This window comes from Podarcis bocagei, assembly GCF_964188305.1.
Source record: "Podarcis bocagei genome assembly, chromosome: 1".
NCBI lineage: Eukaryota > Metazoa > Chordata > Lepidosauria > Squamata > Lacertidae > Podarcis > Podarcis bocagei.
The window spans coordinates 84,780,564-84,804,432 of record NC_138125.1 but is presented as its reverse complement, the minus strand read 5'-3'; the positions used below and the strand labels follow the sequence as shown (position 1 = coordinate 84,804,432).

Sequence of the window (23,869 nt, the reverse complement as noted above, 5' to 3'; positions counted from 1 at the left end):
GGGAAAAAAGAAATCATACAACAACTAGCAGAGAACGAGCAAAAACTAATCAAAAATCCAAAAAATAAGAAAATAAAAGAGAATATAAAAGTCTTACAATCCCAATATACAATGCTGATAAATAGAGAGATAGAATGGAAAATTAAAAGATTGAGACAGAGGAATTTCGAACATGCCAACAAAACGGGGAAGATATTAGCTTGGCAATTGAAAAAAAGGAAGGAACAGAATACGATAAATAGGATAGTGATAGAAGGAGAAGAGATAACCAAACCTAAAGAAATAAGGAAAGCCTTTTTGGATTTCTATGGAGAACTTTTCAGAAACACAGAAAAGAATAAGACGAGAGAAATAGAGAGATACTTAATAGCCAAGAATATAAAAAAGATCCCCGCGGCAGATAAAGAGAAATTAAATGCCCCGATTGAGGTGGAGGAAATAAAAGCAATAATAACAGACCTAAAAAATGGGAAGGCCCCGGGCCCAGATGGGTTCACTAGTAGATATTACAAAGAGATGGAATCGACTTTGCTATATCCCCTACAAGAAGTAATGAATAATATTTTGAAGGAAAGAGAAATACCGGAGACGTGGAAGGAGGCACTGATCACACTAATTCCAAAGCAAGATTCAGAATTAGATCAAATTAAAAACTACAGGCCGATTTCCTTACTAAATGTAGACTACAAGATCTTTGCGGGAGTCCTGGCAAGAAGATTTAAAGACATTTTGCTAAATAGCATCCATAGAGACCAAGCCGGTTTCCTGCCGGGCAGGCAAATGAAGGACAACTTAAGAAATATTATAAATATCATAGAATATTTAACAGAAAGATGCGATAAACAAGGCATACTGTTATTCGTGGACGCTGAAAAAGCGTTTGATAACGTGAACTGGGAATTCCTATTGAAACAATTGGAGCACATGGAAGTGGGTACTGAATTCTCCAACGGCATAAAAGCAATATATACAGAACAAAAAGCAAGATTAATAATAAACAACGTAGAGACGGAAGAAATAACAGTAACTAAGGGAACAAGACAGGGATGCCCATTGTCCCCACTGCTATTCATAACGATACTAGAGGTGCTACTAAAAACTATCAGAGATAATAAAGAAATTAAAGGTATCAGGGTCGGCAAGCATGAGCATAAAACTAAAGCTTTTGCAGATGACCTGGTCGTAACATTGGAAGATCCATTAGACTCAACAAAAAAGGTACTTAGAGAATTTGACCAATTCGGGGAGGTGGCAGACTTTAAATTAAATAAAAGGAAAACAAAAATAATAGCTAAAAACATGCAGGCAGTCGAAACTGAGGAACTACAAAGAGTAACAGGAATAGAGGTAACTAAGAAGGTGAAATACCTAGGGATATGGGTAACGCCAAAAAATATAGATCTCTTCAAAAACAATTACGAAACGGTATGGAAAGGAGTTAAGAAGGACATAGAAACGTGGGGTCGGTTAAGACTGTCATTTTGGGGTAGAATAGCCACAATCAAAATGTCGGTATTCCCAAGAGTTTTATTCCTCTTCCAAAACATCCCAATTATTAAGGGTACTAAGATATTTAAAGCCTGGCACAAAGATATCTCCAGATTTATTTGGCAGGGGAAGAAGCCGAGAGTAAAGTTTAAAATTTTGACGGATACGAAAGAAAGAGGAGGCTTCGCCCTCCCTGACTTGAAGATATATTACGAGGCATCTAGCTTATGCTGGATAAAGACATGGATAAAGCTAGAAGACGGGGAAGTGCTAGACTTAGAGGGTCACGATAACCGCTATGGGTGGCATGCTTACCTGTGGCATGGGCGGAAGAAGGGCCACAAAGGATTTGGGAACCATATATTCAGGGGCCCTTTGTTGGAGGTTTGGGAGAGATATAAGGAGATGTTAGAACCCAGAACACCCCAATGGTTATCGCCGTTAGAGGTAATGGCCATCAAAAAGACTAATATGGGAACCAAATGGGCAACCTACGAACAATTGCTTATGAAGGAGGAAGGAAAATGGAAAATGAGGCCGTACGATCAGGTTAAATCTCAAGTATATGATTGGCTACACTACCATCAAATAAATGATATGTTTAGGAAAGATGTAAAAGACAAAGGTTATGCCGACAAAAACTCTAGATTCCAAACTGAGATCCTGGGGAGCAACATAAAAATATTATCCAAACTATACAAGTACTTACTGGACTGGAACTTAGCTGACGAAGAGGTTAAGGTGGTAATGACTCACTGGGCTAGAGATCTTGGCCGTAATATCTATTATGAAGAGTGGGAAAAACTCTGGAAACAACACTTAAAATTTACGGCCTGTGTGTCACTTAAGGAGAACCTAATGAAAATGTTTTATCGCTGGTACCTGACTCCGGTTAAGTTAGCCAAAATGTATGGATCCTGCAACAAATGCTGGAAATGTAAAGTAAGGGAAGGTACCTTCTACCATATGTGGTGGGAATGCCCAAAGGTTACAGGGTTCTGGGAGAGTATATATGACGAAATGAAAAAAATGTTAAGATACACCTTTAACAAAAGACCAGAGGCGTTCTTGCTAGGCTTGGTAGGAAAGGAAATTAAGAAGAAAGATTATAAATTGTTCCAGTACGCAACAACGGCAGCAAGGGTCCTAATAGCAAAAAATTGGAAGCAGGAGAGTATTCCAACAACGGAAGAATGGAGAAGCAAATTGTTGGAATATGTGGAGATGGACAGGATGACATGTAAAATTAGATATACAAAAGATCAGAGGTTTGTTGAAAATTGGGAAAGTCTTACGAAATATCTGGAAAGCTTAATTGATGAACAGATAACACTAGTAGGTTTCCAAGAAGCTCTGTAAGAGGTAAAGGGTAAAGCCAAAAGAAAATGGATGGATGAGAGTGACTCATGGCTCTACAAATATGGAAATGCGGACTTATTGTTAATGTTATTTTGGACGATTCGTGGAATGACTGAAGGAAGTCAACTTCTTTTCTATAAGTGTACAGATATGAGTTTCGATTAAGTTTGTTATGTATTTTGACTTTTGAAAATTAATAAAAAATTATGCATGAAAAAAAAAAAAACAACATTGCAGGAAGAGAACGTTGTTTCCAAAGCCTTGGAAAAATGAATGAACCAATGTAAGGGAGAACCAGTGTTTGTGGAATGGACCCTTTCTCCACTGTGAAATGGACAAGTGCTACTGTGCTTTTAAAAAAGTGACAAAAGCTGTCTTGTGGTACTCTGAAGAGTAACAAAGGTATCATGACTAAGCTTGCATGGAGTACAGACCACTTCATCAGAGACATTCCATGTTATCCTGAGTTCATGAAACTTATGATAAATTTATTATCCTTTAAGGTGCCAAAAACCTCTTTGTTTCTCCCCCCCCCCCCCCATGACGTACTAACACAGTTTTGAACAAGAGGAAGGTTCCTCATCTCTCAACTGCAGCTTTCTATTTCCCAATCCTCAGAGCTTTGGGGGCTGCATAGTCCATCTCTCCTGTAGTGAGAACCAGATGGGATGGTGGGCTCAAAACTGGGTTCAAACCCTTGCTCAGCCATGAATCTGACTTTGAGACCAACATGGAAAGAACCTGACTGTTACTGACTATACCTGTAACATAATCTCTTCTTACCTGGTTAGGTTTCCTCAGACTCACACAACCACAGTCAAAAGTCGGATGCGGTGCACCTGCTTGCAGTGTCCTTTCTTGGGATTTTGGTACCAAACAGGAATGAGTTAAGTGCATTCCCATAAAATATTAGTGTGCGGGAGGGACAGTATTATTCTTGCCCCACTCAGCTTTGTCCATTTTAAAATCCAGAATAGCAATGGTACTTAGCATGAATCTGATTTGTGTGCTAGGGTGGGAAGAGATATTTAAACCTTCTCCCTTCACTGAAATTACAGTGGAATCAAAGCAGCACCCTCTTCCATGTCCTGCCATTATCTAATTCTCAAGTCAATTAGGGTACTATTTATTTTTCTCTGAAAGAAGTGAATTATCCCCAGTAGGGTTGCCTGATATTTTTTGTTCATTGTTTTATGAGAACATCAGCCTCCACTTCAGAATCCTACAGTTGGAAGTATTTTAAACAAACAAATAAACTCCCGAAGGCCAATAACTTATGATAAGCTCATTACAACCTTTCTGTCCCAACTTTCCCACAGTGGAGGTAATAGGTAATTGTCGCAAACTGTGGACAGATCTCAGACAAGGTAGTCCATAATTAACTGAACAGTTATTTCTCTTTTTTATTTTTTTATTTCATAAAATGTATACATAGCATAGAAAATCCCAAAGCTCAAAAAGAATAAAAGAATAAGATTGTTGATAAAAACATAAGGGAAAACTTTAAAACATTCAAAAGATTAAATCAGTGATAAACTAAAAACATTAAAAGACACATCAACTTTCTACATGTCTGAGTAGGCTTATCTAAACCAAAATGTTTTTAGCAGGTGCTGAAAAGAGTACAGTGGTACCTCGGGTTACAGACGCTTCAGGTTACACACTCTGCTAACCCAGTAGTACCTCGGGTTAAGAACTTTGCTTCAGGATGAGAACAGAAATCGCATGGCAGCGGCGCAGCGGCAATGGGAGGCCCCATTAGCTAAACTGGTACCTCAGGTTAAGAACAGTTTCAGGTTAAGAACAGATCTCCGGAACAAATTACGTTCTTAACCAGAGGTACCACTGTACAGTGATGGTGCCAGTCTAATGTCAATAGGCAGGGACTTCAGCATGTGGGTGATGCCACGCTGAAAGATTGATTTCTTCCCAATGTGGAACAAATACCACGCAGCACCTGTAACAGTGCCAGTTCTGCAGATTGGAGAGGTTGAGTGGGCATATATGGGGTAAGGCAATCTTGCAGGTAAACTGGTCCCAAGTTCTTCAGGGCTTTATATACGAATAGTAACACCTTGAACTTGGCCCGGGAGCAAAATGGCAACCGGTGAAGATTTCGGAGCACGAGTGTTCTTTGCTGACAAGGTCTCACTCTGAAATGAGAGGCTGCAAATGCTGTGACCTTTCCTCATAGGGAAGTTATTCCACCTCCATTATCATTTTGGTCACCCGTTTCAGAACATTTTCCAACCTACAATATAATTTGAGGTGAAGTGACCAAACTGTAAAGAGCATTCTCAATGCTGTATACAGTCGTACCTCATGTTACGTTTGCTTCTGGTTGCGCGTTTTCAGGTTGTGTCCCGTGGCGACCCGGAAGTACTGGAAAGGGTTACTTTTCGGTTTCACCGCTCGCACATGCTCACAAAATGACATCACACGCATGTGCAGAAGTGGCGAATAGCGACCCGTGTGTGCCCAGACGCGGGTTGCATTCTTTTCAGGTTGTGAACAGGCCTCCAGAATGGATCCCATTCGCAACCAGAGGTACCACTGTAATGGCATTATGATCCTGGCAATTTTAATTTCAATTCCTTTCCAAATGACCCTTTGCATGGAATGTGCTCATCTTATTTATTGTGTAAGAACAGCTGGGAGCAGTCATTTTATATATATATATATATATATATATATGGATGTCAGGGAACTGCCATCAGAGCATCAGGTGGTGGAGGGACTCAGGCAGGATGAAAGAGACTCAACTGCTGAAGCAGGGACCAGCAGGGGGAGGAGTGGGTCTCTGAGGGAATGCGAGCAGGAGGGAGGGCTCAGGGAGGCTTCCAGCGAGAACAGTGGGGAGGTATCGGAGTCTCCCATAGGGAGACCCATACCTCGCAGGAAACTGTCACGCCGTGAGTCCAGGAGACGCGTTTCCGTTAAGGAACTTCTTTGCTGGAAACGCTTCCGCAGACAGCCACTGTCGGACTCTACTAGTGACTAGAGCAGACATGTCTGAGGAGCTCCGTCACACACGGAGGTTTGTGGGGGCGCACAAACTCTGAGGGAGCACGTTTTCACGCACAAGCAGCTAATCAAACCCTCACAGCAGTCCGACAGTCATTGTACGCTGCCTGTGCAAGAGAAGGCATCATGAGCGAACCAACCGGAACCGGAGGAGCAGGGGCTGGAGCTGGTCCAAGCTTGGAAGATAGATACCGAGCGTTGGAGGTTCAACTGGCCCTGCAGACGGCGAGGCTGGAGGAGAGAAGGGCTCAGGATGCAGACAAGAAGGGGAGAGCCACTCAATTCCCCAGAAAGGTACCAGGATTGGTGCAGAAATTTGGGGGGGACCCCAAGGACTACCATGCTTTTAGGACAGAGATGCAATATGCCCTTAATGTGCAGTTCGATGAGTTCCCTGATGAGGAATCGCGAGTTGCTTTTGTAATTGGGCATCTTGAGAAAGGGGCTAGAGACTGGGTGCGACCCCTAATGGCAACGCACAATGACATACTAAAGGACACAATGAAGTTCTTTCGTGCAATGGATATCATGTTTTCCAGCGATATTGAGGAAGGGGTGGTGCGCAGACAGCTAATGGCTTGTAAGCAGGGGAGTCGATCTGTCCGTGAATATTGGACTGAGTTTACCATGCTGATTCACAGACTGAGTTGGGATTTATCGGTGGCACCCGTTCAAATGCTATTTGAAGAAGGTCTTTCTTCGGGGGTGAAAGACGAGCTGGCACGGAGCCCCAGGGCGGAGTCTATGGATCAGCTGACCAAATCTGCGCTGACCATAGGAGCGCGGCAGGAGGCAAGAGCCTTGGAGAGGCGGGAAGGGAGAGGGGAACGTTGGAAGGAGTTCCGCATTCCAGACATTCCTGAGCCAGCTTTCCCGCCGGCAGAGCCGATGGAAATCGGAACAGCGCGCGCGCGCGCATTTTCAAAAACCAGCGAGGGAGCTAAGAAGGAGGGAAAGGGCCCCCGGAAATGCTATCTCTGCCAACAGCCAGGCCACTTTGCCAGAGTCTGCCCCCAGAGGAAGGAATGGCAAGGGATGGTGGGAGCTGTTGAGGGGGGAGAAGAAGGGGGAGCGGAGCAGGTAAAAGCCAACGCCTGGTTGCCACAATTGGGGCACTGCAGCCAGGCCAAAGAGCAGTGAAAGTGCCCGTGCCAGAAGCTCCTCGACCTGCTCTGGTGATTGAAGTGTCGCTAGAGCTGCAGAATGGGCACCCCCTAAAAATAAAGGCGCTATTGGACTCAGGCAGCTCCTGCAATTTTATGAGCAAGGAGTTTGCTGCTGAACACCAGATACAGACCATCCCTTTAAGCAACCCCCTGCAGGTGACCACGATTGATGGCAGGGAGTTGTTGGGAGGAGGAGTCCGCTTGCAGACTGTCCCAATGATAATGAGGGTGGCAAGGCACACAGAACTGATAGCGTTTAATGTGGCCACCCTGGGAGGCGCTCCCATTATTTTGGGAATGAGCTGGCTAGCTCTACATGATCCGCTGGTTGGCTGGCATCAAAGAGTGGTGTCCTTTGGTTCAGCACATTGCCTAGAACACTGCAAAGGGGAGAAGGGTTCAGTAGGGGCCCAAGCCACCCTAGCAGGGACTGAAGTAATGGGGAAGGTGAAGGTACCACCACAGTATGCAGATCTCAGCGACGTGTTCAGCGAGAAGGAAGCTGACCAACTACCACCTCATAGACCCTTTGATTGTCAGATCAATTTACTCCCTGGAGCACAGCTTCCCGTGGGCAAGTTGTATGCCATGTCAGACAGGGAAATGCAGGAGTTGCGAGGGTTCATTGACAAGAACCTGAAGAGAGGCTTCATCAGAGAGTCCAAAGCAGCAGGGGGGAGCCCAGTGTTCTTTGTGGACAAAAAAAATGCAGACAAGCCGAGACTTGTATGTGATTTTAGGCGGCTGAATGCAGTGACTGAACCGGTGGCGTTCCCTATGCCCAGAATTGATGATATTTTGACCATGGTGAGGAAGGGAAAGATTTTCACAAAGCTGGATCTAAGGGGGGCGTACAACCTGATACGCATAAGGAAAGGGGATGAATGGAAAACCACCATGTTTACCCCTTTGGGGGCGTTTGAATACCTCGTTATGCCATTTGGATTACAAGCAGGCTCCGCGTGTTTTCAATCTTTTATGAACCACGTGCTGGGCCCTTTGCTCTACAAGAATTGCGTTGCCTTTCTAGATGATGTGTTGGTGTATTCTGAGAATGAGGAGCAACATGTGAGAGACGTCAGAGAAGTGTTGAGCAGACTGCAAGCCAACAGGTTGTGGGTCAAACTGGAGAAGTGTCGGTTCCATACCAAGGAGGTGGAATTCCTGGGGTACCGCCTGTCAGACAAGGGATTGGCCATGGATCCCGGCAAGGTACAGGCAGTGCTGGAATGGAAAACACCCAAAACCAAGAAGGATGTGCAGAGGTTCCTAGGGTTTGGAAACTTTTATCGTAAGTTCATCCGCAACTTCGCCCATCTGACGGCGCCCATCACTGACTGTCTCAGCAGTAAGAAGAAGTTTGTATGGACGGCGGAGGCGGGGCGAGCGTTTGAGGAACTGAAAAGGGCCTTCGCCTCTGAAGAACAACTTCTGCATGTGGATTTACGAAAGAAGCTAAGGGTTGAAACAGACGCATCTGACAGAGCCATAGGGGCGGTGCTTCTTCTGCAGCCGGGGAAGGAGGAGTCGGAGTGGCGTCCGTGTGCCTTCTTCTCGCGGAAGCTGAACAAATCCGAGAGGAACTACACGGTGTACGACCGAGAACTGCTTGCTATTCATGAGGCGTTCCGGAGATGGAGGCATCTGCTAGTTGGTGCACAACATAAAGTGCAAGTGTGCACGGACCATAAAAATCTAGAGTACTGGAGAACGGCGCGAGTGCTCAACCAAAGGCAGTTGAGATGGGCCCAAGAGTTCTCCAAATTTAACTTTGAGATTTGTTATGTACCAGGCCCAGAGAATGTTAGGGCGGACGCTCTCTCACGCAAGCCTGAATATTTGGAGGGGGAGGGAGCACCCGAAGAAACCCATATCATTCCAGAGGACCGCTGGGTGTGTGGGGCGACTTTGGTGGGGCAAAGGGAATTGGTAGAGGGTACGGTGCAGGATGCATACGCCCAGGGGAAACTCAGGGATCTCAGAGGGGAGGAAGACAAACCCGGTGGTTTTGAGGAGAGAAATGGGGCATTGTATTATAAGGGAGCGTTATATATACCTGAAGGGGAATTGAGGGAGAAAGTACTCAAGCAGCTGCACGATAGCCCCACAGCAGGGCACTTTGGGCAACACAAAACCATGTGGCTGGTTACCAGGGAATTTTGGTGGCCCAAGGTCAGGGAAGATGTGCGGGAGTATGTGAGAGGGTGTGAACAATGCCAAAGAGCCAAGGGGGAGAGGCAGGCGCCGGCTGGTTTATTAGAACCACTGCCCACACCTGAGAGACCGTGGGAAGCAGTGGCAATAGATTTCATGACTGATCTGCCAAGGTCTAGAGGGAAAACAGCCATCATGGTTGTAGTAGACCTGTTAACTAAAATGGCCCACTTCATAGCCTGCTCACATGCGGTTACAGCAGAAGAAACCGCCAAATTGTTTGTAGAGAATGTGTTTAGGTTGCATGGCGCCCCCTTGAGGGTGGTTTCAGACCGAGGGAAACAATTTACTTCCAGGTTCTGGAGGAAGCTCATGAGCTTACTGCATGTAGAGGTTAATTTCTCGACGGCCCGTCATCCTGAAACCAACGGGCAGGCGGAAAGAGCAAATGGGGTTCTCCAACAATATTTGAGGTGTTATGTTAATGACAGAGAGAATGATTGGGTGGAGAAGCTGGCGTTGGCAGAATTTGCCTACAACAATGCAGAGAACGTGTCCACGGGGATGAGCCCCTTTTTGGCTAATCACGGGTGCCATCCCAGAGCCTTCCCAGGGGGGGAGGGGGAGAACTGGAGCGTTCCAGCTGCAGAACAGTTCGTGGAAGAAATGGAAGCGATCCATCGCCAGCTCCAACTCAACTTAAACAGGGCTAAGGAGGAATATAAGAGGCAAGCAGACAAAAACAGAAGGGAAGGTGAAAGCATCAGGGTGGGGGACCAGGTGTGGCTGTCAACCCAAGGGTTGCCATTCAAAGGAGGTTGTAAGAAATTAAGACCCAAAAGGCTGGGTCCGTTTGAAGTCATACAGCAGGTCAATCCAGTGGCTTTCAGGCTCCGGTTACCGAACCACATGAAGCTGCACCCAGTTTTTCACAGGTCGTTGCTGTCACCGTATAGAGGAGACAGTGAGGGGAGGGTCACTAGGGGACCAGCAATGGAGGAGAAGGAACACAGCTACCATGTAGCGGAGATCCTCGATTCCAGGTGGAAGGGAGATCAAGTAGAGTATTTGGTAATGTGGGAAGGGGAACCGGAGTCGGAAAACACCTGGGTTAGGGCAGAGGATGTCAATGACGAGGTTTTAATAGAGACTTTTCATCAGAGGTTCCCACGTAAACCTCAGCCTGTAGCGAGGTTCCGAAGGGAATACTTTGCCACCACCGACGAGGAAGAGGAGTTGGAGGGGTTCCCAGATTCTGAAGAGGAGGAGGATTCAGCTGGCCAGGACGACGATCGATGGAGAGAATTGTTCGAGACGTCAGAAGATGAGGAAGATTCGTTTCGGGGTTTTAGCCCTTCACCTCCCAGGGGGGAGGAATTGGGAGGGGGTGAGGGGGGCCCTGGAGGGGAGGTGGATGTCAGGGAACTGCCATCAGAGCATCAGGTGGTGGAGGGACTCAGGCAGGATGAAAGAGACTCAACTGCTGAAGCAGGGACCAGCAGGGGGAGGAGTGGGTCTCTGAGGGAATGCGAGCAGGAGGGAGGGCTCAGGGAGGCTTCCAGCGAGAACAGTGGGGAGGTATCGGAGTCTCCCATAGGGAGACCCATACCTCGCAGGAAACTGTCACGCCGTGAGTCCAGGAGACGCGTTTCCGTTAAGGAACTTCTTTGCTGGAAACGCTTCCGCAGACAGCCACTGTCGGACTCTACTAGTGACTAGAGCAGACATGTCTGAGGAGCTCCGTCACACACGGAGGTTTGTGGGGGCGCACAAACTCTGAGGGAGCACGTTTTCACGCACAAGCAGCTAATCAAACCCTCACAATATATATATATATATATATGCTTTCGTAGATTTTCACGGGTACAGGAATGTAGGTTTTGGTGTCTTCGGGTGTCTTCCCGTGTAAGAGTTGGGGTGTCTAGGCGACGTTTCGACGAGGTCTCACTCGTCATCTTCAGGCTGGTGCTTTCGGCTTCTAGTTACTAGAACAGAGCAGGATCTCAGTGTTTGAGTTCCTATAAATACTGTTGAGGGGGTGTGGTGTATGGCCTCCAACGTTCTGGGCAGATAGGAAGTTCCTAGGTTAATGTGCCTTTTCTTCTTTTGTTCATTAATTACTTGAGGGATATCTTGAGTGATTACTTGAGTGATATTCTGAGTACCACTTAGGAGGGTCATTAGGTGTGGATTAGTTGCTAAAGCTTTCGTGTATAGGGGCGAGCTGTGGTTTTGTGCCCTGTGCCAGCCAGATCTGTGTAGGGATTGCAGGGGGGTGCAGCATCCGGAGGTGCATTGGACAAACAAACAGACGAATAAATGCACATTGGACAAACAAACAGACGAATAAATGCACGTATCGCAGAACACAAGAATGCCGTCAAAAAAGAAGAAAAAACTTCCTCTCTTTACCAACACATGAAAGAAACAGGACACGAAATTAATTTTGCAGATTCCAAATTGCTCTTTAACATGGAACATCACCACAAGAGAATAATCATGGAAGCCATCGAGATAGAGAAACACCCTCACAACATGAACAAGCGTGACGACACGTCCCGCCTGCCAGACATCTGGAAATTAGCCCTCCCCACAAAAACCGACACCAGAACCAGAGGCACACAGAACGCCATCTCCAATCAACCACACCAGACCCAAACCCAGACCCTCTCCACAGATAAATTACAGACACCATCCAGTAGCCAAACCATAGTGGCACCTCCGGATGCTGCACCCCCCTGCAATCCCTACACAGATCTGGCTGGCACAGGGCACAAAACCACAGCTCGCCCCTATACACGAAGCCAAGCCAGAGCACAACTAAGTGCAGTACAGCCATCTTCTCAGAAAAACTCTTCACAAGGTCAAGAGGTCAAGACACGAAAGCTTTAGCAACTAATCCACACCTAATGACCCTCCTAAGTGGTACTCAGAATATCACTCAAGTAATCACTCAAGATATCCCTCAAGTAATTAATGAACAAAAGAAGAAAAGGCACATTAACCTAGGAACTTCCTATCTGCCCAGAACGTTGGAGGCCATACACCACACCCCCTCAACAGTATTTATAGGAACTCAAACACTGAGATCCTGCTCTGTTCTAGTAACTAGAAGCCGAAAGCACCAGCCTGAAGATGACGAGTGAGACCTCGTCGAAACGTCGCCTAGACACCCCAACTCTTACACGGGAAGACACCCGAAGACACCAAAACCTACATATATATATATATATATATATGCAGGTTTTGGTGTCTTCGGGAAATCCAATACCAAACATTCCATAGAACCATCTACCATGTCTAAGAAACAGGAGGCAGAATGAGGTTATGCAACGAAGGGAAAACGAGCGAGGTCCCAACTAAAGAATCTACGAAAGCATATATATATATATATATATATATATGCAATTAAATTTTCTGTTTTACAATTTAGAATACGCATTTAAACATCCCTTCTCTTTCCATTGTTCATTTTGCATATCATAAATCCCTGTATATTTTATACAAATTAAACCATTCAGTATTCCATTAATACACACATCAAAATTTATTTACACTGTTGAATTTATCTCAATGCTGCCAATGTTTTCAAGTGTACACTCTGAACATATGTTCTTCTTGTTCTCTTATTCTATAGGTTAAGTCCACAAGCTGCACATATTCCATCAGCTTAAGTTGCCATTCTTCTTTAGTTGGGACCTCGCTCGTTTTCCCTTCGTTGCATAACCTCATTCTGCCTCCTGTTTCTTAGACATGGTAGATGGTTCTATGGAATGTTTGGTATTGGATTTCCCATATGAATAGGAATCAGACCTGAGAGTCATTAGTTCCCGCCATGGCCTTCTTTAGAGCCTGTTTGACATCCTTGTTCCTCAGGCTGTAGATGAGGGGGTTTAGCAGTGGAGTGACAAAAGTGTATATGAGAGCAAGATGGCGGTCGTCATCCTCTGATGAATCTGTCTTGGGACGCAGGTAGACAAGGCTGCAGCACCCATACTGTATGATCACCACTGTCAAGTGGGAGGAGCAGGTGGAGAAGGCCTGTTGCCGCCCAGTTGTTGAGCGGATCCGCAAAATGGCAGTCACAATGTAGATGTAGGAGATGCATATTAGAATGAAGGGAATAGTTAGGACCATGACACCAACACTGTACAGCACAGTCTGGTGCACACGGGTGTCGGCACATGCCAGGCGCAACACAGGTGGCACGTCACACAGGAAATGGTTGATTTCGGGTTGGTGGCCACAGAAAGGCAAGGTGAAGATCAGCACTGTCAGCTCCAATGACAACACAAGTGCAAGGATCAGTGAGCCAACCACGAGCCATGTACATACCTCCCAGGTCATGATGAGGCTGTAGCGAAGTGGGTGGCAAATGGCAACGTAACGGTCATATGCCATGACAGCCAGCAGGAAACAGTCTGTGCTGCCAAGTGCTACAAAGAAGAACATCTGTATGCCACAGCTTGCAAATGGGATTGGTCTGTCGACATCTAAGATGCTGGACAGCAGTTGAGGCACTGTTACAGTGGTGTAACAGATCTCCAGAAAAGAGAGGTTGCCCAGGAAGAAATACATGGGGACGCGTAGGGAATGATCTGTGCAGGCCACCCAGATGATGGAGACATTGCCAAAGAGGATGGTGAGGTAGAGCAGAAGGAAGAACGTGAAGAGGAGAGCCTGGATCTCAGGAATGGCGGAGAATGCGCGGAAGATAAACTCATAGGCAATGGATTGGTTGCTCTGGTTTGCAAGTGCCAAGTACATCGCATCAGTTACTGTACAAAAGAAACAGTGGGTTAAACATCAATACATAATTCATAGTTATCTCACTGGAGCATGTGGGATTCAAATACCTGGAAACTTGATTATCAGCCTCAGACTTTTCACTCCCATGCATCTAATTTACCATGTAATACAGACTGAATTGGTTTTAGATCCTATACAATACCTCCCATGCAAATGTCAGTGAATCATTATGAAATATTACTAATAATTATAAAATATTTTTTGAAAAACAGCATGCAACTTTCTAATCTGTTCAAAACTTTACTTACAGAATTTAACTCCAAACAACGTAAAACAAATAAAGTTACATTCACCTAGTAGCATAATTTCCCAGCACAAGGCATAATAATTTAGATTACAAATATATTGTATTCAGAGCTAAAATCAAAACTCAATCTCTTCTCCATTGCAGCCTCTTTTAGCCTCAGGCTTTGTGCTCACACAGATTAACACATCCATTCTCTTCCGCAGCCTCGAACAAAAAACACACACCCAACGTGGTTGCCTTGCAGATTAGCATATGCATAGACCTGTAATACTATATCTTTCAATTGACTGTGAGCTAAAAACCTTGTGAATGAGCTACAAAGATACAGTCCCATTAATGATTAATCCAGTAAGCTCTTTTCAATAGAAATTTCCAGTCATGTCACATACTGGCACATTATATATTTATTTCCCATTTCAATATACATTAAACAATTAGGTAAAGGTAAAAAGCTAAAGGTAAAGGACCCCTGGACAGTAAAGTCCAGTCAAAGGCAACTATGGGGTGTGGCGCTCATCTAGGCCAGGGAGAGCAGCTAGGCCAGGGAGAGTGACTGGAAATGGAAAAGTGGTGAGCGCGAAAGGGCAACCTACACTTTGCCCTTAAGTAAATAGGTGATTGGCCACTGTGGGAAGCAGGATGATGAATTATCCCTTTGGTCCAATCCAGCAGGGCTTGTCCCCCCTCATGTTGCTGCTGGTCTGACCTTAATGCTTCAGTTGTGAAAATATTGGTCCCCTGTTTTCATAAAGTTGAAGGTGGAATGAAAGAGGAATTGCTGCTCATGTACATATACACTTATCCAGCTTTTACCTCAGGCAAGCAAGTTTCAAAAACTTGCCAAGTCTGTTTGACCAGATTCAACAATGGCACAAAGGAAATGTGTGGACACTGAGAACTGAAAGCCTCTCTCAAAGCACTTCAGATCTTCACTCACTGTCAGGTATAAGGTTACTAGATGACATTGGGAGAGAGAGGAGGTATATTATCTCTTTGGAGGAATCGTGGAATAAACATAAATAAATAAAATTAATGCACTTTAAGCAGGGACAAGATAAATCCAGATGCAGATTTCCACAAGATTGTTGCGAGAGTAAAATGGAGAGGAAGAGAGAACCTTGCATGCTGATAAAATGTTATTAATAAATACATAGTACTTCACTGAGATCTGCATCACTAATGCAAAGCTGCATTAGCAAGCATGCTCAATTGCATTACAACCCCCCACCCCCACCCCAGCTTTTCAGTCCGCAGGAATCAGCATAGTGAGAGAGCGGACCATTGTGTGCAAAAACACTTGCCTTTCTGGTTCCAGAAAAAGTCCATTTGGCCCAACATTCAGTTTCCATCAGTAACCAACCAGATACCTTGGAGAGCTCACAAGCAGGGCATGAAGATAATGGATAGCCTTTTATCCCCAGCATACTCCCTATCCATTGCACAATTGAATAAATGATTTTTCATGAGTATTCTGTCAAGCAGGGATGGAGAGTAGCTTGTGGCTCTTTAGATATTGTTGACTGCATGCTGGTTGGGGCTGAGGGAAGTTGAAGTCTAACAATATCTGGAGGGTCACTGGCTCCCATCCCTTTGGCAAAGGATAAGAAGTGGATTAGGCATTATTTGATTGATTGCATGTAACCTGTTTAAGAATAACATGGAAACAACTGGCTATATTACTGGCTATGCCTGCGAGGGGCTCTTCTTACCTTGCTAAGTTTCTTCAGACTCACAGGATGACAGTCAAAAGTGAGTGCTCCTTCTGGCGATCTCCTTTGGCTGAGATATTGGTTCCCCAAAAGGAAGGCAAGTATTAACAAGCAAGTGATATGTCCAGCGTCATTTTCACCCCACTCAACTCTGTCACCATTTCTTCTGCAGTATAGCAGTGGATCTTAGGGTATTCTGGTTTATTTGCTAGGGTGAAAAGATATACAGAGACCTTCTCCCACCACTGAAATATCAACAGAATCAAAGCAACATCAACCATCCATGCATTGCCACCACCTAATCCTCCAGACAGGGTATCACTTAGCTTTTTTCCAGAAGAAGCGAATTATCCCCAGTAGAGTTGTTAGGTATCTGTTGGTTTTTGTTTAGAGGGAACATCACCCTCTTCTCTGTTACCCATTTCTCTGTTACAAATATATTTATCAAACAAACCCCAAAGGTCAATGAACTCATGATAAACACATTACAGTCTTCCTGTCCAAAGCAGTACCTATCCACTATGGAGGCAATATCTAATTGTCACAAACTTTGGACTGATCCAAGCCAAAGTATTCAGTGACTACCGTAATTGACCAGTTTTTTGGTAGTAGACCTAATGCTTGTAAACTTCCCTGCTGACAATGACACCATCTTGAATATTTTCTAGCGTGCTCTATCCCCCAACAATATATAGATAGTAGTAAGTTTGGGAAGCTAAAAACTACATTATCTTTGCACTTTCCCCACATTCATGCCACAAAAAGTGCATCTTATAGATTCAGCACAATACATATAAGGAATCAACATCTGGAAGTGGAGTGGGAATAGAGATAGAGATCATGGTATCACAATAAAAGAATTATAACAATGAACTACATTTCCCAGCCATCTGTTCCACCACTAGAGGTTGCCTATAAATAGTAAGAAATTTCCTCAGTATATGTTCCTGTGCTGTTCCATTGGTATTATAATGTCAGATCCACAAGATACATTTAAAGCACAACGAACTCACATTTAAATCCCCTCACAGAGCTATAATTTCCAGCACACTCAACAAATTACAGTTCCCATGATTCTTTGGGGGAAGTCAAGTGATTTAAATGTGTGTTGGATGTACTTTAAATGTATGGTGTGGATCTGTCTATAGTTTCAAGGTGGAAATAAAAGGAGTAAACCTTGCACGAAGCCACACTATCTTTAGGCACAGGTGAAAAATGAATTTAAAAGTCAGAGGGAAATAAACAACTATGATTTCTAAACCCGCAACCACCAACCAGAAACTGCATACCTTTTATCCTTCTTTTGCAAACTGTGAGTTTTTCTGAGTGGAAAAACATTAAAAGAAAGATAGGGGAAAGCCATGGGAAATAGCAATGCTCAACAATACAGCATTATATTAAGTGCTCTGTGAAACTTGCATTTTGATTCCACTTCCAGCATGGGCATAGCTCAGGCATAGGCAAACTCAGCCCTCCAGATGTTTTGGAACTACAACTCCCATCATCCCTAGCTAACAGGACCAGTGGTCAGGGATGATGGGAGTTGTAGTCCCAAAACATCTGGAGGGCCGAGTTTGCCTGTGTCTGGTGTAGTTCAACAACTTTTCTGGATCCCCTAAAAAAAGCCCCCACCCCTAACAAAATCCTGGCTATGTCCATGACTTCCAGCACCAAAGGACTCTGCTGTTGAAGTAACCCCAATTCCATTGCACCAGTTTCTTGGGGCATTGGTGAACCACATCCCACTGCGTGGAATGTACCTCCCAACAAGAAATGGGAGATCATCCACCCAAGAGATCCCAGAAAAATTTATGGGGCTTTGATAATGCTTTTGTCAAAGGTTAGAAAGATTCCATGTTTGAAGGCAGGCAGGAGATACTGTATATTTTCCTTAATTTTTATGTATCTTTCTACATAAACATAATTGCATTTGTCTTTTGTAGTAATCTGTCCACCACTTTGGGGACTTTGGGGCCAAAAAGTGGTATATTAAATAAAACAAATGATGAGGAGGATATAAATCTAAGGAAATAAATAAAATTCATTTAAAGAGGAGATGTTTTCAGGATAGTCTCCAAGCTGAGCATACTCCTCAAATAATAATAATAATAATAATAATAATAATAATAATAATAATAATAAACTGGCCCTGCTGATAGGAACAGAACTTTCTCTGAAATTGCTTAATATTGCATTTCCTTGCTGCAAGCACTGCTGTGGTTATGTGACATCTATCGCACAATTTCCCTGTCTGCAGCTGAAAGGACGGGGTGGGCATGCACATACCATTGCAATAGCAATATCAGGTCAGAGACATATGTGAGAGATCTTTCCACCTTCCACACGTTCTATCCACTGGGGTGAATTTGTATATACAGTTGCTTGTTTTCTTTTTACGGCATTTAACAAAACAAGGAAGGACTCATTTGGCTGATAGGAAAGCAATGCAAGAGATCTTCCCCAGCCCCAGAGTACATATTTTATTGCTGATTGCATTTTTCAAAGGAAGCTGAGGGAGATGAGTCACCACAAACCACAGGCAGTATCTTATTCATAGCCCAGCACTTATTTCCGATAGTGCCTGCTACATCTCACAAGAGGAACCACCAGTTATGATGCTTCTATTTCCCTTGAGTAGCAGCAGAGCTTTCCTACTGTTTGAGATCCTTTAATCCACTTAGTCAAGGTAGCCCCCATAGCAGTCTTAGGGTCAGCCCTCAAATGGCCTTCTTAACATTGTAGTTGTGTCAATTTACAACAGCCTCAGGGGTTGTCAGGGACCGTGCTGAGGAGGGCTGCACTGAGGAGGAATGGTGGGAGCCACCCCCTCTCCCTGCTCCCGCTCCTGAAACTTCCCAGAAGCAGGAGGACAGTATAGATTTGGAACGGTGGTTTGCAGAGGGACATAGTTCAGAAGGCAGAAGCTGGGAAATACTGGAACAACTAGGAGGAGAAACACTGGAAGAGAGAGGGTTAACAGATTCATGATCTCTGGACAGCATTCCTCTGCTCAGCCCAAGGTCAAGAAGAGCTCAGAAAGTCTCAGAACAGAAAGCATACAGGGTACAACCTCAGATTACAAGATGTAGGAGTGATGTAGATTAATAGAGACGTAAGGAGATTGGATCCTTAATTGGGAGCACCGCCATGTCTAGGAGATGTGTTCTTTGTTCTCTCACTGTGATTATTAAATTTTCTAACTGGTAAGACATTCCTTTCTTTGATCTTCTTATCTACTGCCATGGGGGAAGGAAGCCAATTCCCTGAAGCCTCACAGGGGTGGATTTTGGCCTTTCAAATTTCAGCAATGCCAGAATCCACACACACCTGCCTCTCACCTTCCGTTCTGCTCAATTCACTATGTCAGTTGTGTGGGGGAACCAGTTGCACTGCCCTAAATGCACTTCTGAACAGGCTTCACCGCTCTGATCATCTGTGGCAGAGGCAGGCAACCTTTAAGTTTGAAGGATCAACTTGTTTTTCATTAGAAACTTGAGGTCCACCAACCAGAGCCAGCAGCAAAATGGTGTTTCCTGGAAAATGGACACAATTATAGAACGTGGCACCTCTGAGCACTAGCTTAGCCTGAGGATCATTTTCAGTAGAGTACCAGAACTGAAGTTTGCACCCAATTCTATTCCTGTTCCCCCTACCACCACCAAGGTTCCCTGATCTCAGCAGCCTAATTCAAGTCAGCGGATGATGGAGAATTGTTTTGGGGTCTATTGTTAAACTATTAGACCTGGAAAGCCTGGCTGATCTTCTGCAGTTTATCTACGGAGCTTAGTATTGCCTAACATATTCAATATACTTACAGCATGTACAAGATGTTTTGAAATAAGTAGGGGGATTGGTTCCCCATTATTTAGTCAACGAAATGTTGGACAATTTCCTGTTTAAGTATTTAATTAGTACAGTGGAGCTTTCTCCCTAAGGGTGTTGAAGAGAGAAAAACTACAGTGATTTTTTGTCATTAAAAACGACACTTCTTTTCCACAGTTGGACAACACTTATACTGGGACCAACCATAATGTCACAAAAGCATGGCAAGCTTTTGAGTCTCCAGAGCTTTTCATCTGGCAGAGATGTGATACAAAACAGAGGGGGAAGGAGGCGAAAAATTAAAAATAATAAAGTGCAAAAAGAAAGTTGTCAGCTTGTCAACTTGGGTGTTTCCAGCTAACTTGTTTCTCAAGCAATCAATGTGTGTGAGTTGGAGTTTTTTGCAGGGAGATTAGATAACATGGCCTATTTAATAAGAAATCACTCTGCTTTGTGGGGAAATGTCATACACTGGCAGGATGCAGAGGAGGGATGGGAGGCACCAACTGGGGAACTCCCAAGGGAAGAAGGCTCACAGCCAGGGAACTGGTGGTGGGACAACAGTGAGCGGTCAACGGGAGAAGAGGAAGAAGACTGGGAGGAAGAGGTGTTAGAAGCAGAAAAGGTAACAGGGTGTGGTGAGCAGGAAGAGGCTGTGGCAGAGAGCAGTTCAGTCTCCAAGGCTGAAGCAGAGGCTGGAGAGGAGGTTGGCCAAGAGGCAGAGTTGAGACAGGCTGCTGAAGAATCTAGGGAGTCTCTCCCTCCTACTGCAACCAGGAGTCTAGGAGTCTTGGTTGACCACAAACTTGACATGAGCCAACAGTGTGACGCGGCAGCTAAAAAAGCCAATGCAATTCTGGGCTGCATCAATAGGAGTATAGCATCTAGATCAAGGGAAGTAATAGTGCCACTGTATTCTGCTCTGGTCAGACCTCACCTAGAGTACTGTGTCCAGTTCTGGGCACCACAATTCAAGAAGGACACTGACAAACTGGAACGTGTCCAGAGGAGGGCAACCAAAATGGTCAAAGGCCTGGAAACGATGCCTTATGAGGAACGGCTAAGGGAGCTGGGCATGTTTAGCCTGGAGAAGAGGAGGTTAAGGGGTGATATGATAGCCATGTTCAAATATATAAAAGGATGTCACATAGAGGAGGGAGAAAGGTTGTTTTCTGCTGCTCCAGAGAAGCGGACACGGAGCAATGGATCCAAACTACAAGAAAGAAGATTCCACCTAAACATTAGGAAGAACTTCCTGACAGTAAGAGCTGTTCGACAGTGGAATTTGCTGCCAAGGAGTGTGGTGGAGTCTCCTTCTTTGGAGGTCTTTAAGCAGAGGCTTGACAACCATATGTCAGGAGTGCTCTGATGGTGTTTCCTGCTTGGCAGGGGGTTGGACTCGATGGCCCTTGTGGTCTCTTCCAACTCTATGATTCTATGATTCTAACCAGCTCTCCTCCCCCCCCCCCCGGTCTCCTAGATTATGCTGAGAAATGAAAAGAGCAGAGCAGAGATTGGCTGTGCGCAGACACAGTTTGCAACTGCTTGGGAAAGACCTTGGAGAGGAGGAGCCTTAGAGAGTGATGGGAAGGTGGGGGCCTTCAGACCTTGCAACTGCTTCATTGGGGCAAGACCTACTGGGAAGAGTTGCCATTGTTGGCACTGACTAGCCATATTCTCTTGTTATTTTTGTGCTCTAGAAACCTTAAAGTCAGCCCTGCATGGAAGTTTACAGAGGGGCAACCCTGGTATGAATGTAATTTTGTTAATTTTCTTCTGTCCACCAAGATATTGTTTCACTAATAAATCAATAAGACCCCTGTATGTTCTTGCTAACTCAGATTAGGGATGGAAGAAACTGTCAATTTCAGTTTTTCTCATGTTCTCATTTTTTCCAATCTTAAATTCAGTTTTTGACATTTCCACATCATTTGAATTTTTTGAAGAAAGTCTTTATGAAAATTCATTTTTTATTTTTTTTTATAAAATTTTTATTGGGTTTTCAAATTTTATACAGACAACACACACATACAAAGACAAAGACGAAACACGTATAATTTCATACCCTTACTTTCTTATCCTTCTTTCTCTGACTTCCCCCCACCCACCCCTTCATACATCCCAATTTCCAAATTTAGTTCAGCAAGTTTTTGTCCCTTCCTTTGACCTAATCTGTTGTTTTTAAACTTAATTCATTTTACTAAATCAAATTTTACTTATCCCATTCTCTTATTAACATCAAATCCTTTTTTCTAAGGTCGACCTAAATTCTCATCCACAAATTTCCCCTTTTTTTAAATATTAAAATATAAGTCAAAATGACCAAACACAAAGGTCATAAACTTTCCAACTTCTGCTCTCCCCCTCCCTCCCTACCCCGGTTTCCGTCCCTTCCCAAATAATTATCCACCCATACAGTTCCTAGCCCGGGTTCCTCACATCCGAGGCCTTTAAATCTCTGTCAGTCTCTCTCTGTCGGTTTTGTTGGTAGTCCTTTTTGTTGGACCTCAGGTCTCGTGGGTAGTCTGTCACAGCCACATCACCTTCTCTTGCACCCAAGATGGTTGAAAAAACTTGCTGCCAAAGATCTACCATAGATCTCCCATACTCAAACTCAGAAAAAGAGAAAGAGAGGAAGTCCCAGTCATATTTCATTGCTCTTTTTCCAAAAAGTCCAGAGACTTCCTCCTTTGCTTTTCTCATCCTTCTCATCTTTCCCAAATTTGTAATCCAAAAATCTTCTGCTTCATTTTCTAACAACATAGGCTTCTGCTTGGTATTTTCTGCCAATACTTTCTCCCCACCTTCTTCCTTTTCCACCAATTCCACAGATGTCGCTTCTGGTTCAGCTGCAGATTTTTTCCCAGTCAAGTCCTTTGTTCCATCAGCAGGGTTGTTTGTTTTAAAAGTCAAGGTCGTGAGTTCTTTGTTCATAGCCATACTCTGCTCTTGCAAAATTCCCAAAAGATAAAAGGCTCTTTCGATTTTTGCCAGTAATTTCCCCTCTGCAGCCATTGTAATGTCACTAGTTCCCCCTAGGGGGATTCCAGTCACTCAATAGTTCCTTTCCTTTCCAACAGTCCGTTACTTTGTTTTTTATTATTACTTTGTTTTCAACCACTTCTAGTAAAATGTAACACCTTCAGTCCAGAGAGATATTAAGTAATGCAATTCTTAGTTTTATCCGCCCGTTTGACAGCTCCTTTACCAGCTGTCAAACTCCTTGTTCTTTTCCGTAGAACTCACACACAGGACGCTCCCGGGTTCGGAAGGGGGGGGGTTACACAAATTTTTCTAACGCTCCTCTCCTCTCTCCAGCACAGAAAGCTTCTTCTGTCAAATTCGTGGAATATCTTTTATCATACACGAAAAACACACTGTTCTCTCAACCTTAGTTCTCCGATCTTTGCTTTAGACCGTTTGTAGATAGGGGGGTGCGGACTTCCCTTTAGCACATCCCCCCGGTCGTACCAAATTAAAGGTAGAAATTTTTAAAGTCCGAATTCCTTGTACTCACGAGTATTTGTTTCCAGTCCAAATTTCGGGGAAAAAGTTAACGCTCTCCGGCCATGGCCCGCGGCTTCGCTCCACTGAAGTAGCGGTCTACTCTCAGCACCACGCCACTCTCCGTACCCTCTCCGTAGCCTTTAAAAAGGCTCTTCGTGGGTCAGGGAGGGCGCTTAAGGTGCCCACCGAGTCACCAAGTCCACAGGCATCCGCACCTGTGGTTTCTATGGGTCTCCGTGTCGCCGGCACGGTAAGACCCGTCTTCAGCAGAGCCGATTCCCTCCGGAGCTCGGAGGGAATCCGCCATTAGCCGATCGCGTCAACCCGGAAGTCCAGTCTTTATGAAAATTCATCACCATTTTAGTGTGAATTTCTTCTAATATAAACATTTTGCAAGCAATTTTGCCTAATATAATGCATTTTCTCTATGCTGTTTACTGTAATATATGTATTTTTATACACATTCCTTGGCTGGAGAACTGCATTGCAATATTCAGTGAAGCATGAATTCTAAAGGATGACTAGGTTTAAGTTTGCATAGCAATTCACAAAGTGTGAATTAGGCAGCTTCAACTTCAAATATG

General features: G+C 44.4%; 1 protein-coding gene across 3 annotated transcripts; it reads right to left on the bottom strand.

Moving 5' to 3' along the window:
- Positions 1–12,636: 12,636 nt before the first annotated feature.
- Positions 12,637–16,162, bottom strand: LOC308573776 (olfactory receptor 10Q1-like). Of its 3 annotated transcripts, none has more exons than XM_081171067.1 (2): positions 15,957–16,162; positions 12,637–13,969 (listed from the first exon to the last, which is right to left on the bottom strand). In XM_081171067.1, the coding sequence occupies exon 2, from the start codon at positions 13,956–13,958 to the stop codon at positions 12,999–13,001; it is 960 nt and encodes a 319-aa protein (XP_081027193.1). In that variant the 5' UTR covers positions 13,959–13,969; positions 15,957–16,162; the 3' UTR covers positions 12,637–12,998. The 3 variants fall into 3 exon arrangements, with proteins under 3 accessions (XP_081027193.1, XP_081027192.1, XP_081027194.1); XM_081171066.1 differs by lacking the exon at positions 15,957–16,162 and adding an exon at positions 14,294–14,323; XM_081171068.1 differs by lacking the exon at positions 15,957–16,162 and adding an exon at positions 14,249–14,291.
- Between the last annotated feature and the right edge of the window lie 7,707 nt (positions 16,163–23,869).